Source organism: Drosophila virilis, chromosome X (genome assembly GCF_030788295.1).
Source record: "Drosophila virilis strain 15010-1051.87 chromosome X, Dvir_AGI_RSII-ME, whole genome shotgun sequence".
In the NCBI taxonomy this organism is placed as follows: Eukaryota; Metazoa; Arthropoda; class Insecta; order Diptera; family Drosophilidae; genus Drosophila; species Drosophila virilis.
In genome coordinates, this window is record NC_091543.1 from 22259412 (window position 1) to 22278207 (window position 18796).

General features: G+C 39.7%; 1 protein-coding gene and 1 long non-coding RNA gene across 6 annotated transcripts; one reads left to right on the forward strand and one right to left on the reverse strand.

Annotated features, from left to right (window-relative positions):
• Positions 1-41: 41 nt before the first annotated feature.
• On the reverse strand, positions 42-15539 carry LOC138910897 (uncharacterized). 5 transcript variants are annotated; one of them, XR_011416078.1, is made up of 4 exons: positions 15372-15539; positions 13730-15227; positions 7356-7403; positions 42-188 (listed from the first exon to the last, which is right to left on the reverse strand). It is a non-coding gene; the product is annotated as an uncharacterized lncRNA (long non-coding RNA). The 5 variants fall into 5 exon arrangements; XR_011416079.1 differs by having other exon boundaries at positions 13730-14139; positions 15372-15452; XR_011416080.1 differs by having other exon boundaries at positions 13730-14008; positions 15372-15449.
• Positions 15540-16370: 831 nt separating this feature from the next.
• Positions 16371-18676, forward strand: PIG-T (phosphatidylinositol glycan anchor biosynthesis class T). Its single transcript, XM_002055427.4, has 2 exons — positions 16371-16664; positions 16726-18676. Exons 1-2 carry the CDS (start codon positions 16466-16468, stop codon positions 18426-18428), a joined length of 1902 nt encoding a protein of 633 aa, XP_002055463.1. The 5' UTR covers positions 16371-16465; the 3' UTR covers positions 18429-18676.
• The last annotated feature ends 120 nt before the right edge of the window (positions 18677-18796 follow it).

Consider the following 18796-nt stretch of genomic DNA (forward strand, 5'->3'; position numbering starts at 1 on the left):
AACAAATACTTTGCTTTTTAGATTTAAATTAGGTTTTGATTTGTGGCTGTTGTTGTTGTTGTTGTTATTATTATAATTATTATTATTATTGCTAGTCTTCCGTTCTTTCTCCTTGTTTTTTTGTTTTGTTTTTTGTTTTTTGTTTTTTATGATTTTAGCTTGGGGTTTTGTTGTTCCTTGTTAACAGTCTGCAACGAGAAAGCAAACAATCGTATATGAATATCAATTGATGGCACAAAAATCAGCCTATTTTGTTTATTTTTATACAACGTTTGCCTAGCTCGGCCAGAGCACGAAATATGTCAACCCTCACCTTGCCAATTACTACGAACAAAACAACAGGTAGCACACGCTGACGTCGTCGCAGCTCTGCCTGCAGATGATGCATGCAAAACAAAACATCAATGAAATCGATGACACACATCGCATATGGCTATCGATATGCGTATAAAATATGCATAGATATGCTCATACATATGCATTGGTTACAGTTCGAAGTGCCCAAATGTATGTACATATATACATACGCCCGCCCACAACAAAACGGAACGTCTAATAACAGCTGAGCACGCCTAACAGCTGTTGCTAACAGTCGTCTGTTTGTTAACAGCTCATAGGATCGCATAGCAGCAACAGCGGCGACAGCGAATTCAACCTTAACCCAGTTACGCTGCCTGGGGTGGCCTGGTCGGCCCGATGCAAAATGCATGTGTGTGCGTGTGTGTGTGTGTGTGTGTATGGCAACTGTTAGGCGAGGCGTTGATTTGTTGTTTGCCGGTGCAACTTTTGGGTCAAGGGCGGCATGCGAAAAGTGGCACACACGGCATCAAAATGTGGCGCGACGTTAATTGAGCACAACGTTGACGCAACAGCAGCTACAAAACAGCGACTACTGCAGTCGCGCTGCAGTCTGTCATTTAACAGCCAAAATCAAATGCATTTGCGAACGCACACAAGCACACCCACGCACACACATGCAAGCGCACGGCGACAGAATACCGCAAATGAGCAACAACGGCTGCTAACGCAAAGCTGCAACTGCGCGGCTGGGCTATTTTTAGAGCGGCCGGGCGGGTGGTCGGATGGACGAATGGTCGGCCAGGCGAGCAACGGCAGCAAGTGCAAAAATCAAAAATTGTTATTGTAAATTAGCGTAAATTGTAAAACGCAAATGTCCGTTGAGTTGCGGGAAGAGCGGCAGCATTAATTGTAAATTTGCGCTAGTTCGCTCTGTTCTTGTTGTTTGCATTCAAGAATATGACAGCAAGTAACAAGTACATGCATATGTACATATGTCTGAATGTGTATAATTGAAAATATTAGACAAACGCTTGCTGTTAAATTGTTATTATTATTGAATCATGTCTCTCTCTCCTTCCACAACATGACTCACAATCAGCTGTGCAGCACTTCATATATAGAAGAGTCACGAGTGTAACATACATGCATGCATGCATACATACATATCTGTTCATCTGTTAGGCCTATGCAGGCGTGTGTGTGTGTGTGCGTGCGTGCGTGCGTGTGTGTCTATGTGACCCAATATATTAATATATGCGCACATCAGCTGAGTCTGACTTTAAATTGTAAGAGCTTTTATTTGTTTTAAAATTGAAAGATCAATTTAATTGCATAGCATATTTCATATATATTTATTACATATGTATGTATGTAGCTACTCAATTGGCTTAGCAAGCCATAACAGATATATGTATGTATGTATGTATGTACATGTATGATGCGCTGTGCGTGCGTGCGTGCGTGCGCGCGTGCGTCGCATTCTGTTGCTGTAAACGCTTTTGTTCGACTATTTTTGACGGCAGCAGCAGATAAAGTAAGCGAAAATCGGCTTGTCGAGAATATTCGATTTGCTGATACCCTACACCGAACACAAAATATCAGTGTACATGCATTCTTATGGAGATTACACATAGTAAATGTCAATTATATATGGCCAAATAAATGTAAAAAAAAAATCAACCAGTGCATGTACATCAAGTACATATATATATTTCATCGTTATTCTATTTAAGTGTCAATAGATTCGGTTTACAAGTATAGCCTTTTTCTGAAATTGTTAAACCCTTTTTAGTCAATTACAGGGTATACGATATCGTAGCGGCAGACACGCGAATCGAAAATAGGAAGCAATAAAACTTAAAAGAAACAAATGCACAATAAAATGCAAATCAAATGACAAATGACAAATATGTGTGTGCTCATTGCTTGAATTTCAATACAAAATAGCAAAAATGTACAAATATTTATTTGCCCAGCAAAACAATTTGAAATATGTATGCACAGGCGAAGGCATCTGCGCAGTTTACCTACACAAACACACAGATGCATGCGTATGAATGTACATGCATGTGTACATACATGTGTACATACATGTGTACATGCATGTGTACATACATGTGTACATGCATGTGTACATACATGTGTACATGCATGTGTACATACATATGTATTCAAATTTATAGGTAAGGGTGCATTCTATCGAAATCGAAATTTGAATAATTTTACAACACTGCAATGTATATCCATATGGACATGGCAGCCATTTTGGCAATTGTTCACCTAGCTATGATACCCTGTAAATTGTATTTGTATCTCTGCTAGAGCAATCGATTTCCCAATCTGTCTGTTTGTATGAAACAAGTCTAAGGAAAACTAAATGAAAATTCGGACGAAAATAAAGCATTTAATTGCAAGGGTATTTTTAATTCCAGCCAGCCGCACATACCCTTTAATTTTATATTTATATTTATATTTTTTTTTTATTAATTGCACGCTTTAAACAGCAAAGTTAAATAAAATTCAAAATTACACAAAAGGCGGGAACGACCCCTAGATACTTGTGTGCACACATATGTACATATGTATGTATGAATGTATGAATGTATGTGTGTATGCATGTGTGTATTGTGTGCGTCAGTTCATTAACCTAGAAGGCGCACAAGTAAATGCGGCAAGTCCGTGCGATCGACTATGGCATACCTCAACTAAACTGATATTGAATACATATGTATGTATGTACATAACATACATATGTATGTATGTACATAACATACATATGTATATATGTACATGCTTCTAAATGGAACGCTTAACAGCGAGAGAGCGAGTTCTAGATGACATCTCCATCTCCATCATCCACAGATTTGGATAAGGCTATGTATATGTATATGATCAATATGCATGTATGTATGTACAATACAAATGCAATGCACACATTCATACACACACATAAATATTTGAGTAAATACACAATACATTAAGTTCTCTCAGTGATTACTTCCGCGTTCATATTTCCATTATGATTAAAATCTCAGAACAAAACAAAAATAATAATATACGCAAATGTTGTATATATAAATACACCTGTGCTGAGAACATTTGCCAGCCATAACCTTTTAAACTTTGATTTCCATGCAAAGATCTAAAACTTTAGCATAACCAACAATACATGCATGCATGCATGCATACATATATACATGCATACACGCATGCATGCATGCATACACGCACATGTATTGATATTGGCAAAAAATGCCAGTCAACGCACCGCAACACAGCAATGTATGTGTGTGTGCACATACATGCTTCAAAAGGCAAAACAAATCGCGTACAAAAAAAAAAAAGAGAAGAACAAAAAAACGTAGCTGAACTTCGAATTTCAGGTTCAAGGCCAAATGACAACTGTTTTCTAGCAATGGCAACAAAACGAAGACATCCACATACACATGCACAAATACACACATGCAAACACATGTAGCGCGGCACACATACATACATTCATACATACATACAGAAATTGTCGCTTGTTGTTGCCAAATAGCAAAAAGCACTAAATCAATCGATTTCTGCATAAAGCTCGGGGTGGGAGCCCGCCCAAGAGACTTTAGACTTCCATTTAATACAGATTGACTCAACGTAAAAACAACATATCTATATATATACACATGTATGTGTTTTGGTGCATATATGTATGCATGTATGTACATTACCAGCGGGTTTTACCCGGCTTTGCCCGGTTCACCCACTTCACGCTGCAGCTGAAATGATTCAGATGGTTTTTAGCCTGAATATTTAAAAATGAGTCGGGGCTTTTATAATCGAAAGCTAAAAACTATTCACCAAAAGCGTAAAACTCAACCCTTTCGGTGCAAATCGGGTTTCAATGTAGTTCTTGGGAATTAAGTTGTGTGGCAAAGCGGAAGATATGTGTAAAAAAATAGGTTATAAAGCTAAACTGAATTCTTGAAGAAAAATTGAATATTGACACGAAATTAGAAAATATATTGGGATTTACGAAATGATGAATGAATAAATTTGATGACACACCTTTGTGAGGATGACGAATTAAAAATGCTATAAATAGACAGAAGTCTATGTGGAATTTAGTTAATTCCAATTTGGATAAACGATCGGCTTTTATTTAACATTTACCCAACATATTATGTGTAAATGCAGCTAACAGTAACAATAACAGACTGTTAAATACAAGTTGTAACCTTAAGCCCTTAATGATGAGCATATGCTCCATGCACTCCTGTTAATCACAGAATGTTAAGTGTGCAAATAAAAGAAAAGATCAAGCAATAGATAAATGCAAATGCAGCAAACAGTGCCAAATGAGTAAATGAGCAAAGCTCATGGTGCATGCACCGTTATTGGTCGCATCACAACTGTTTTTTTTTTCTTTTTTGCAAAGAACGGAACGCATGCAAAACCAATTACTGTATTTATGGTTGTTGTTTTTAAGCTTAGTTTTACTTTTATTATAGAACGTATGAATGCATTGGAGTATGCGTGTGTTTGTGTACATATGCATGTGCATGTAGGCTTCCGTTCCATATTTCTAGAAATTTAAGTGTTATCAACAACAAAAACGACAATATAAACCAGAGTTCGCTTATAGTCTCCGACTAGGCGATGCTCTGTATATCCGAAATTTGGAAACCAAAGGCGGTATATAAAAAAGGGGGTATGTCATAAGAAACAGAACTAATTGTATATTCACGCTCTTCAGATTTTGCTTTTGCTGCCCACTCTCACGCACGCACATGCATATGTATGTATGTATCTATGCTGTTATACTGTTATATTGAGGCTCTTGTTGCCTTTTATCAGTGCTATTTGAATGCTTGAATATGCTGCTCGAAAGCGAGACTCAATTTCAGTGCACACATGCATACATACTACAGCATGTATGTAAATGTGTACATATGTATGTGTTAGATTAGTGTTTAAATTGTGGGAAAGCTTGCGATTACTATATAATGACATCACAATTATCGTTGGCCGGAAATAATATCGTGCACATTCACATACATGCATACATACATGTGTATATGTATATATGTGTGTGTGTATGCATGTATGTATATGCAAGAGGTTTAGTAAATGATTAAGCGCGATCGGCAAGCGCAGCGTCAGCCAAAGAGAATGACGCGTGAGCCGACGCACGTTGTTCTTTGCACGGCAAATGGCAAAAATGGATAAGTAGCCATTTTTACTTTTTTACCGTTGACAAATGTAAGTCGCCGAGACGGCCGAGACGGTTTTAGGCCACTGCCTGTTCTCTAACGGCATGAATCATAGACATTTCATCATCAGTTGCAAAATTTACAACAGTTACGCTTTAAGTGCGTCATAAATACACCCCCCCCTCCCCTCCACCACCTCCACCACCACTAATATATCAAACAATTGTATAAACGCTTGTATAACTGCAATAAGAATGCATAGGAATTGAAACAAAAAGCTTAGGGTGTGAGGTGCGTGCTTATGCTTGTTCTCTCTCTCTCTCTGTCTGTGTGTGTGTGTGTGTGTGTGAACTCTGTTTGGCAGTCATGCGTAAACAAACCTGTTCATGGAGTAGCGGGCGCTTGGCAACAACAATATAAAAAATACTCGCACAACAGGTGACTGCGTAGAGCTTGCAATAAATATGTATATACATATGTATGTATATACATAAATGTATGAGTTTACATAAGTACACAGCGTAACAGTGGCCTGAATGTTGAGCGTTTACAGCAGCATGTTAACGGCGAACCGAAGCTGTTAAGTCCAGAGGCATGACCCAATTTGTATGTGTATATGTATATGTATGTGTGTATTTGACTAAGCAGCTGACCGTATTCATAACAGCAGCACAACCATCAGAAACTCAGCAAAGAGGGGCAATATATCACACACATACATATATATATGCAAGAGTACGTATATATGTATGCATATGTTTTATTGATTAAATGCAGTTGACGCATCGTGCTGTAACGCCAGACACTCCAAAGTGCCAAGAGTTTGTCGCCATTTCCAATTCAGAGGTAGGTCCCAAAAATTGACATAATCATTTATATACTGTAATTGCAGGACACAGTGCTCAGTCGAGCTCAAAATGTGTACAGATCTGTGTGTTAGTGGGTGCGTGCGCATGTGTGTATGTGTGTGACGTCAACTGTATTTGCGGCTGAAGTGAACCGTCGACAGCGCTGCTCACCCGCAGAGCAATCAGCTGCACTGCAGCAATGCCGTTAGACTCATGCCAGCTAACAGTTGCCATGCGTTTATGTAAATGTACATTATGTACAATAACATATCGTTTATGTATATGTACATTATGTACAATAACATGTATCGATATGTGTGCAGCCTTATGTATATTTAATTCAGGTTTAGTTTGTGAAATGTTAAAAGTCCTATCGAGAATATTGCCATGGTCTTTTTTAATGCATGAGACGCATTCTGCCTGAAACTCTTATTTTGGATAAGTCCAAGCACATTTTTTAATGGAGCAATAAGGCTTTACAATAATGAGAAACACCTGTCGAGCCCAAACGTTCTAATCAGCAAAAATTATTATAAAAACAGCTGATTTTAGCATAGTAAATCACTTGGTAAAAAAAATAAAATAAAATAAATAAATAATTTTAAAACAACAATATAACAGCAGATGCATCTGCAGCACGACAAAAGCTGCTCTTGCTAACAGAAGAAACAAATTTAAGAGAGAAAAACAAACGTTTTTAGCGGATTTAGCGACAAAACCGGTTTAACTTTAGCAAAGTGCATAAACTAATGCACTTTATATGCATGCATAGATGTGTGCGAGTCGAAGAGAGTGAGACCGGCATCTTGTTGCCGGCTATTTGGATAATACTATCGGCGCAGTGCGTCATCGTTAGCAACATATGTACATGTATTTGGTTACACAGTGTCCGAATCGGAGACGACGAGAGACAACGACAAACGATCGCTCTGTACTCGTTCACGACTGGACGAGTGTTTCGTTATCGATACCCGTTATCGATACCCGTTATCGATAAACGATTGCAGTCACTCACCTCTTAATAGTCCTTAATTAGTTTTGTTGGAAATCTCGACCAAGGAGCCTGAAAATATAAAACAATAGAAATAACACAATTAGATAACGATAATCAAATATTATGTATCAATTCACTCAACGTATGTGTGTATGTATGTATTCAACAAGATTGAAATTTATAGCGTAAATCTGAAACTTTAGTTTACGAATCAGAATTGAAATATGTATGTATATGTATGTGATACGTTCTTTTGGATTTCAGCTTTCTGACGACTTCAACGAATACGATCCACTGTTTATGCGCACACATACATACATGCACACATACATGAACAGATAGATAAGCACACATACACCGATAAATTATTGCGATGTTAGAATTATGCTGAGAGAAGCAAAAAGTAAAAGCTTAAGAGTTTGCTGGCAGGGGTGGGGGAGCGCAGGGTGCCTTATCGAAGAAAAAAAAAAATACAGTTATCGGCTTAACATAAACATTAAGGGAACCTACTTAGACCGGATGTATAAAGGAATGTCTCTGTTTTCATTTGTTATTGTTGCAATGAAAGGATTTTATAATTTGCAATAAACTAATTGAAATGTGTGTGTGTGTGTGTGTGTGTGTGTGTGTGGCAGTGTTGAAAAATGTTTGCTGACATGCGCCATACTTAAATGGAAACCATAAAAAAAAAAAAGAAGAAGGCAAAAAACACTTGGTATCCCTCTAAGCAAAGGAAAAAGGGCAAAGACAAAATGCAACCCCAAATGTCGACATCGCCCTTAATTCAGTTCAAAAGATGTCAATGAACCACATACAAAAAGCGAAGCTGTAGGCGGCAATGGGATAGGGAATACGACAACAAACTCCAAGTCGTTGACATTTTTTTGGTTCCCATAAAGCAACAACAACAACAACAGCTCGCACAGCTGTCGATATGTTATGATTAACTGTTAACCGAGGCACCCGCCAGACAATTTGTATTTTTGGCAGGATAATGAAATCAATATACAGACAGACAGCAGCAGAGTTCAACTGGAAGTGGAGACAATGCAAAAGTTGGAGACGCTGTCTGGCAGGCCAATAACACACACACACACACACACGCACACATGTTTACAGCGAGTGCAGACAGCTGAGAACAGAGAAAGACAGACAGACAGAAAAAAAAAAACAAAAATGTTAAACGCTGCTCATCATAAAACTGACCTTGACCGCAGTTACCGTTAGGTGGCGAAACACAATTTCATATACTCCACATCGAAAGCTACATACATATGTACATATGTATGTGTGCAAGTATTTATGTACCAACATATTTTTGTATGCATGATTGCTTCTATTAGCATAAGTAGAAGGGTATTTTAAAGGCCGCAAGAGCCGAACAAAATATTTGTATTACTTTACAACGTGATCGAAGCGTAAATCAATTAAACTAACATAAATATGTTTGTTTATACACATATACACACACACACACACACATCATATATGCATGCAATTGTTTGCGTAAGCATACGTTTACACACATACATACTTATGCCACGATTTGGATAATTCCAATAAGAATATCACATGTGCTTGCAAGTCAGCAGTGTGTACACACTGTTCGGGCACACACAAACAACAAACAGCTGACAGCCATGGGCGTGCCAATTTCGAACGTCTTGCCGCGATTTGTATTCACATACATACGTACATATGCATGTGTGTGTGTGTGTGTGTGTGTGTGTGTGTACATATGCAAGTATGCATACAAACCCAACCAGTGCATTTACCTGATACCCATTAAATCAATGGGTATGACACACTTCCGTGATAGAAGCAGTAAACAATAACATTGAGAAAAATACTGTAATGTTAGCAAACACAAATTCTGCCATTGGAACATTGGACAATGGAGAGCGCGTTAACAGCAACATTCGAATATTCATACACACACTAACATAGCACATAAACGAGAGACAACATAAAACCAACAAAGAAAGCGCAACAATGGGGGCAGGCAGAAGCAGCGAAAAACGAAGACGAGCTTAACAGAAAGTAAAAGTCGAAATCAATGAATTTGTATATTCCGCTTGTTGAGTAGTAAATTTCTTTTCGTATGCCATCCTCTATTCACACACACACAGAGATTACGTAGATGCCCACTCCACAGTAAGCTGTAGACGCATGCGTACACTCTGTTAGACGACTGCTGATTTTGACAGCGAAAATTTTTAACATTGACATTCGTTTTTGACTTGTCCCTGCCTGCCTAAATCTCTCCTCTCACGTTAATTTCTGCCTTTCGCTCTTCGTCTGCAACTCCCTCTCTCCTTCTCGCTATGCCCTTCGCACATTAACCGTTCGTTTTGGTCAGTAACCAAATAAACAAGCGTGTGTAAATCAGGCATGTACTTACATACATACATATGTATATGTATGTTAGTTTATGTAGAGACATTTATATGTATGTATGTATGTACATATATGAACTGGACTGCACCGGCTAATTTACTCGTATCTATTGTCGTACATACAATTATAAGGGACCCAATTCTGCATGAGAACTGCGTGAAAATAATGAGACAAGCGACAAGACAAGAAGGTTGTACCAGATTAACAGTTCGCCAACCCAACTAATCGATAAGCATTGCAATCTGCCGATCGATCAGTTGTATCAGTAGATTATAACGTTTATGGCAGAGGGGGAGGGGGGTGGTAACGAAGACGATGACAAATGCGGCACTGATTACTGAGCAGTCCGCGATATTAAAATTTCATAAGCATAAGAGTCCGAAATTGGATATTTTCACAACCTACATACATACATACATACATACAAGCAATCTTAGGAAAACAAACCGTGTGTATGTATGCATGTATGTATATATACAAAATCAATTACGAGCCATTTGCAAGCGGCGATAAGGCGCGCACAGCTCTTTTCACTCTCTCACTCGCACACTCACTGACACAATCGGTTCCTCTTGCGATCATTTACAAAAAAAAAAAAAAGGAGGGCAAATTCCATTTTGTAAACAGCTGTAATGACGACGCTGGCTAATAAACTTGAAAATCAATTGAATATGCGGGTAGAGCAACACTCATGAGCACCGCTATCTTCTCTGTTACGTTGTATTTGCGTTCTTACTCTCGTTGACAGGTACACACATATATATATGTACGTATGTATGTATGTGTGTATGTATGTAGCTAAACGCCTCTCGCAAGCACGACAACGACGACGACGCCATCGATCGATGTTTCCGCACACACGCGCGCTTCTTCCCCATGGTTGTCAGCGTATGTATGCGTGTGTGTGTGTGTGTGTGAGTGTAACTGTGACGTCGCCTTACATGCTCTAGTTAAAGTATTTGAAATCAGTGAAAATATGAATGTACATAATTTGTACAAATGCAGCACACTCTCCAAAGAGACACCACGAATATTTGCATGATATGAACTATGCCATTTACATATTTCATGGAGGTCAATTTTAAAAATACATTTTAATGGAACAAATTTAGAAAACACACACACACCCCCTTATATGTATGTATGTACATAGAGAAACATGTTTTTGATGATCAAGCGAGAATAATCAGAACTGCCGATTACATGTACATACATGTACATACTTATGTATGTATGTGTGTATATGCATGAGCATTGCTATGACATACTCAAAATTAGCGATAAGTGTGACTATCACAAAAACACATTTACACACACGCACGCACATTAATGCGGGCATCACAGTTTTTTATTTATGCAAATTTGTCAAGCGGAAGTTACAATACACGTGTACCCTGCTACATACATATACATACATACATACATACATAAAAAAGCATGGAACAAGAGGGGCAAGCAGAAGGATGATCTATTGCTGCAACGATGGCAAGTGGTTAATGTTGGAAAGAGATGTGCAGGTCTAGAAAAACAACGGTCAACAGTCGGCGCATTGGTGTTAGTTAAGCTTGTCTGTATGTATGTGTGTTGTACGATTCAATTTTGTATTCTACTTTTATGCACATACATACATACATACATATGTGACCCCGTTTGGCAGAGTATGAATAGTATAACAAAGAATAGCAAAAATAAAACTGAAAAAGAAGTAGCCGCACCTAAAAAACTATTACATCACTATGAAAATTGACACACATGCATCAGCATGTACGTATGTGTGTATGTATGTTCATACAAATGTGTGCATGTATGGATAACGGAAGCAAACGCAAACGCATACACAGATGTAGATGTGAGCAAATTGAGCGTGAATGTATGTATGTATATACAAATCTATGTATACATATATACATAAGTACGATAAAGTTGTAATTTTCACTTCGGATATGTTGGTGAAATATACGGTATTAATTCTAATTGCATTTAATGAACATAAACAAATTCAAAACAGAAGAGGAACAAAAGCTGCAGCTGACTTCTTTTGTAATGAGCAAAAAGAAAAGCAACGAATAACTCATGGGAGAGGAAACAGTGAAATGAGTAAATTGCGGCGAAAACTTGTTAGCCTGTTTGATGCTGTTTGATGGTGTCGCTACACTCCGCGCGCTACAAAGCTACAAAAGAGAGTTGCGGCGAATTCACAATGAACGCCGACGACGACAGCGGCAGCGGTGGTTGACGGCCACAAACCGAAGTTCGTTGAAATTTCGAATGTATGAAAACGTTCAGTCTGCCGCCAGCGCGGGCCCGAGCGTTTAGCTCGAAAACGCGGCAGAGGGCCCAGCGAAAAATAAGCTGGGTCAACAAGGTGACGGGTGGTGGCAGAGCAAGAGCAGAGCATTCTCGTACGAGCGTCTGTTTTGCCATTGCCTCTGTGGGTATGCACGTGTGTTTGTGTGTGTGTGTGTGCGCGCGCGCGCGACAATGCGATGTGCTTTGCTGTATATAGCGTTTGGCTATTTTTCCCCCCATTATAAAATACGAAATTATTTGAGGAATGCGAATGCGGCGATGGCAACAGCAATACACACACGCATACGTAGGCAGATACAAATGCTGAACACACACTGTAGCTGGGGCTCTTTTAAAAATAGCCAATGTGCTCTTGGGCGGACAGCAGGCAGGCAGGCAGGCAGACAGGCGGTCGGTCGGTCGGGCGGGCGGGCGGTCATTCAGGCTGTGGCAGGCAGGCGAATTGTCAATCTGACGTCATCTAGCGAACGCAAGGATGAATCAGTGAAATTTATGCAAACGCGCTCGCTCCACACAATTTCTAGGTTGAATGCCCTTGACAGAACCTAAAGAAAAAGAACATGTCCCTCTTCCGACCCAATGAAATTAAAACCACAAACACATGCAGATCCAAGAAGAATCTGGCCATCACTCTCTCATTCTCACCGCAGCAATCACTTGTGTAGTTAAATAAAAACTCACTGCTGTAAATTTGCCGTTTGAATGTCCCAAGGGTGATAAATTTGTCGCCTGTTTAAGGACAGACGGACAGGAAATGACAAATTCACACACATGCACAAGCATGCGTTTGTGTATGTGTGCACACAGAGCAGAAACAAACAGGGCGGCGCACGTGTGGCAACGCTGGCAGTGAGAGCGCTCGTTTATATTTCCCGACTGAACGAGAGTGCTGTGTGCACGACGCGCTACAAAGCGACAAATGAGCGTAAAGCGAAACTCTCACATTTCAAAATGGGACGCGTTAAATGGCGCATTTCGATTTTGTGCATTTTACTTTGTGCCCTGAATGTTATTTGTGGACTGAGCCACATTTATTGCATTTATGTATATTTGCAGCTAGAACCAGACATAATTGGCCGAAATCTATTTACATATAGATCTACACATGTGATGATTGTCAGCTACAAACTAGTTATGAAATAAAGAGCCAGCGACGGCGACTAGCGACTAGCGAGGATGTACATACATATATATATACACATACATATATACACATACATATATATATATATACGAGGGAGAGAGAGAGAGAGAGCGAAGAAAAGTGTAATTGTTTTTTTTTTCGGTTAAAGGCAATGAAAATTACGTTTATTTAACTTGAGTTTCTCATTCTTTATATATATATATTTTTTTTGTTACTGTTTGTTTTTGTATCATTTGAGTGTTGATGGTTTTTCGTTACGTCGAAATGTGTAATTTTTTTTTTTTAGCTACAAATTGTTGTTTATCGTATTGTAATTGTAAATATGTTTTTTTTTTACTATTTTTCTTATGGTTATTTTCATTGTCAAAGCACTTTGTGGATGCTGTTGTTGCTGGTGCTGCTGACTTTTCAATAACTAAACTTACTTACTAATTTACAAATTTGTTAGCCTACAGAGGAGTTATTAAGACTATGCGAAAACTAAAACGAAAATCCAAAAAAAAAAAAGAAAAAGAAATAATACAAATTGAACAAAAAAAATCACCTTTTTTTCTTTGAGTAGGTGGCGTCGTTTGTATGGCGCTCTTGTGCTACTCTCTGGATTGAGCGCTGCTCTTTGCTCTTAAAAGCTCGCGGCTACATCTGCTCAGCGAGCAGCTTTGTTGCCGTTGTTTTGCCTTCTCGCTTGCTCCGCTGTGATTTCTGGGCCGACAATGCCGACCACATTAGCGAGCAAAGAATGTCGTTTACGAACTTTCCGTTACTTTTGCTTGCTTTTGTATTTGTACACTTTTCTTTTTGTTTATGTCTGTACATACATTCGCTTAATGTTTTCATGTATTTTAAAAGTTACAAAAAAAAAAAAAAACGGTGACTAACTCTGTACGTATATAGTTTATATGTATGTATGTCTGTGTCTATATACTGTTGTTTTGCTAGAACTTTTTGCGCTTGCTAAATTGATATAATTAATAGAATATGCATTGAAATGACTGACTGCCTCAGTAGTTAATTAACAGTAGTGTGCTAGTTAAAATACTTTGTCTTCTGGCAAAACAGCAAGCAAACTGGGAGCAAGCAACGAACGAAAGCCACAAAGCAGCAGCTACAGCGGCGACTCGCTGAGAACACAACAATGGCTAATGGCAAAATCAGTGTGTGAGTTTACGGCGGTGCGGATAAACGGAATACGCGCACACTAAGCAGCGCGTAGCACGGCGAAGGCGAAAATAACGCGACACAAACGTACACACACACACACACACACACACACACACATTCACAAATACAGACACGCATACATTCGTAGAGGTAGACAAGGGCAACATTTGAGCACATATCGCGCATGCTCAAGTCGCACTCGCTCGTTCTCTCTCTCTCTCTCGACACTACACTCGTACACACATTTTTATTCCATTGTATTTTACTTTCGGTGGCAGCGACTTGTTGTTGTTGGCCGCTGCGCAGCGATTTTTGTAGTTGGCGCTCTTGCTCAGCAGCAACGCAATAAAAGTTCAAAAACAGTTGAAGTATACCGCGACGCGAGTAAAAATCTTTCTTCACCGTCGTCGTGTCGTCTTCCGCGAATTTCAATTTCTTTTTCAATTGAACAAAAGAAACGCTAACGCTTTTTCTCTTTGGTAGATATAAATATTTGTTCATATTCGTGTCAATTATAAAGGCGAAAAAAGTGCATTTTCGATATTCATAGTCAAATGTTTATAAATTGCTCCCATATATATGTACATTAATATATATATATATATATAAGTATATATTTATATATACGTATATGTAAAATGCCTATGTATGTACAATGTACACAAATAAAAGTGTCGCTTCAAAATAGGTTTTCGTTTTTAATTCATTGCGTTTCATACATTTAATGTTGCATTTAACAACAAAACAAGCATTTCATTGTTGTTTGTGTGGCTGCTGCAGTGTGCGCGCGGCAATGTGTAATTGCATTTGGTTTTTTTTTTTGGTTTTTTTTTTTATATTTTATTTTGCTTGCTGCTCTGCCAGTAGGGGAAAAAAACTGCCTGAAATTTGCATAAATTGTTTCTTTTAACATTGTACGTTAAACAAATTGTTTATTAATTAATATTTATTGCGGCGTTAATTTATTTTATTATCGTGATTTTGTTTAAAATACTTATTAATTTAAACCAGAAGCAAAAAATTACCAAAAATAAATTCTGAGAGCACTGTATGAGCACACACGTACGTCTTCACAGTCGCTCGGCTCTCTAACAACTGACAGCACTGAGTGAACAGTGTGGCCCAACGTAGCACACGATAAGTTTCATGAGCGGTCACACTGTTACAGTTCGGTGTGACCAAAGCATATACGCGCAAAAATCGAACGGAATTTCAATTACAAATATTCATGTGCGAACTCTTCTAATATTACATAATTTTAATATTCTCAGCAAGAATCGAAATACAAATTTATGACTGCTGGTTCCGAAGTTTATTTAGAGCACATCTTTAAACTTGGTCGAACTATATCCGGATATGTGAACAAGTTGAAAAACATTTTATGCACTTACAGCTGCTGTTGTCAAAATTATACATGTATAATATATTTCACAGACTAGGATACACCACGTGCTCCAAACCATAAGAAATACACGTTACTTAAATAATAAGGTTCTTAGCTGCATGCGAGATTGGAATCAAAATCATTTGGTGTAACATAATAATAAACAAGCATAATTTTGTATAGCTCTTAATGTGTTTTTATTACCCCTTTGGTATGTTTACAAATGCTTCTGCGACACCCACCACACACACATAGCACAATAGGTTAATATCGACAGTGTGCCCAGCCTACAAAAACCAACCAACTGCGCTTGCAGTTGCTTAAATCTATCAAAATATCGATATTCTGTCTCAAACTGTAACATTCATGTACAAATCATAAGAAATGCAAATAAATGTACACTTTTCATTACTTATGATTTGTAAATGAGACTTTGGACAAAATATTGGTTTTAACGTTAATGCTTCAAATAAACGAAATTCAACGTTTAAAATATATTTGCAATAAATATCGATATTCACTGAAATATCGATGTGGAACCTTGGAAGAGATGCTGATCTTTAAAATATACTGCATTAATAGGAATTAATCATCCGATAACTAAAATGAAAACAAACAAATAAATGCCAAGGCAAGAATAATTGATATATCGATAACATATCAACTTCCCTTTTTAATTTGTATCATAATAATTACATAGTAGTATTAATGAGCATTTACTGCTGCTGCATCTAAATGACCACTGCATTGGCATTCCTTTTGCTGCTGCTGTTCACGCCGCTCGCGCCACTGGCTCTGGCTCAGATCCACCAATCCCAATACCATACCGATGAGCAGTTTCATGAGGAACTGGTGGTGCGGCCACTTGCCGGCGACCATGTAAACACATACTTTCAATTCACCACACGTTGGCATTATGGTAATCGCAACAATCGTAAGTAACTGTGCTAATTGCCACGCCCATAAGCACACATTCAACAATTGCCGCCCATTAGTTTATCATACGCAACTGACGCCGCGCGTCATTGCCGAAATACTGCAAACGTACGATGTGAAAGAGCTGCACATAGGCCTGACCCAGGGTCTATGGCGTTACGAGACCTGGGGCTATCCCATTGTGGAGGCAACCGGTGGCGCCGAACTTTGGGCCTGGTTTAGTTCACCAAATCTGACTAGCGAGGATGTCGACAAGCAATGGATGCGGTTGGCCAATGTATTCTCCGGCGTACTCTGTGCCTCGCTCAATTTCGTCGATAATACCAATAGCATAGCACCCAAGCATATATTCCGTCCACAGTTTATGCATTTGGGCAATCAGAGCCAGCAGTTTGTGCGCTACTCGACGCTGCCGCGAGAAATTGTCTGTACTGAGAACTTGACGCCATGGAAAAAGTTGCTGCCCTGCGGCAGTGCCTCAGGCCTGGCTACTTTGCTCAATTCGGGCTATGTGCATAATACTAAATACCATTCCCTGGGCGTTAAAGTGCGTACATTGTGCGACAGCAGCGACCCAGACAATTGCATTGTGGAGCTGACACAAACGGCTAATCTGGTCTACGATTTAAAACTGCTGGAGCAGAGCAGCACTGACTTCTCTCTGCGCCGTCTGTTCGGTATGGGCCTTAACGGTTACTGCGAGCTGGCCACCAGTAGCAATATTTATGTGCAGCGCAACGAGCAGGGTGAACGCTTTCAATTGGTGCCACAGCCACAACACGAGTTGACCAGCACAGTCGGTGGCTACACGGTGCTCTATGGCGTCTACGATATCCAACAACTGTTTGCAGGCCCTGGTGCCCGACTCTTCAACATCGCCTGGGTGGGAGCTAAGGGTAACAGCAACAGGGAGCAAACATTGCCGCCACCCCTCTATGCGCATCGCTATCTGCTGGGCAATGGCCAGAAGCGCGGACGCATTGCCACTGAGGTGACCAACACACATTACGAGCCACTTCCTGTTGTGCTCATGGAGCTGGTGCCCTGGTATGTGCATGCCTATCTGCACACGTTGCGTTTACGCAGCAAGCCGCAGCATCTGCACGAGTGCAGCGCCAAGATGCTGAAGTTCCAGCTGTTGCATTATGCGCCTGGCAAGCAGCGCGAGTTGCCCACACATCTGGAAATTGGCTTTGTGCTGCCTGCACAGAGCAGCGCCCTGATTACCATCGAGGTGGACTATCTGCTGCTTAAATGGCTTGAGTATCCGCCGGATGCCAATCATGGTCATTATATTGGCGCTGCCGTCATTAGTAGCCAGCTGCCGATTGGACGCAACTATACGGCCCTGCCGCTGGAGGGACATCTCTTCAAGGATTCGTTCAATGCCTCACGTGCCACATATTTGCTGACATTGCGCACCGAGGCGCTGATTGTGTCGCTGCCCACGCCAGACTTCAGCATGCCGTACAATGTCATCTGTTTGGCTTGCACCGTGGTGGCGCTGGCCTTTGGGCCCATACACAGTGTCGCCACCAAGTTGATCATTGTGGAGCGGCAAACGACCATGCCGCGCAATCTGCTGCGTAAGCTCTTCCATAAGCTGACCAATCGGGCTGGCAAGCGTTCGACAGATGTTGTTGGCGATCAGCCCTTGAAACGGAAACCAGACGGGGAGCCGGAGGCGAAGGTGGAGGAGGTCAAACAGCAGCCAGATCAGGCGGAAAGTAATCAATCTTGTGATAAGCAGGCGTCCATGTGATAAACCCGGCAAGCGTTTGACAGCGAGAGATGGAAACAAAGAGAAAGAGAGAGAGAGGGAGAGAGATCTTGAATGAAGCAGGGGATATAGGGAAAGTGGACAAGAGATACTCGTAAGCAGCACCTATTTTGGCAGCTGTTTCAAACATATTCCAAAGTACGCCAGTCATTTTGATACATCAGTTAGTTAAAGAACTTTGGCATGTCCTGATCATCGGTTACACAAATAAAACGCTCCATGTTCATGAACATTTTTTTTTATGGATTTGTTCTCAATCATTAAATAAGATATTCAATCTGTGAAAGCAGTAGTCCATCTGGTTTCCGCTATTTTAGATGCTAAAATAATTCTGTATACATTGATTTTAT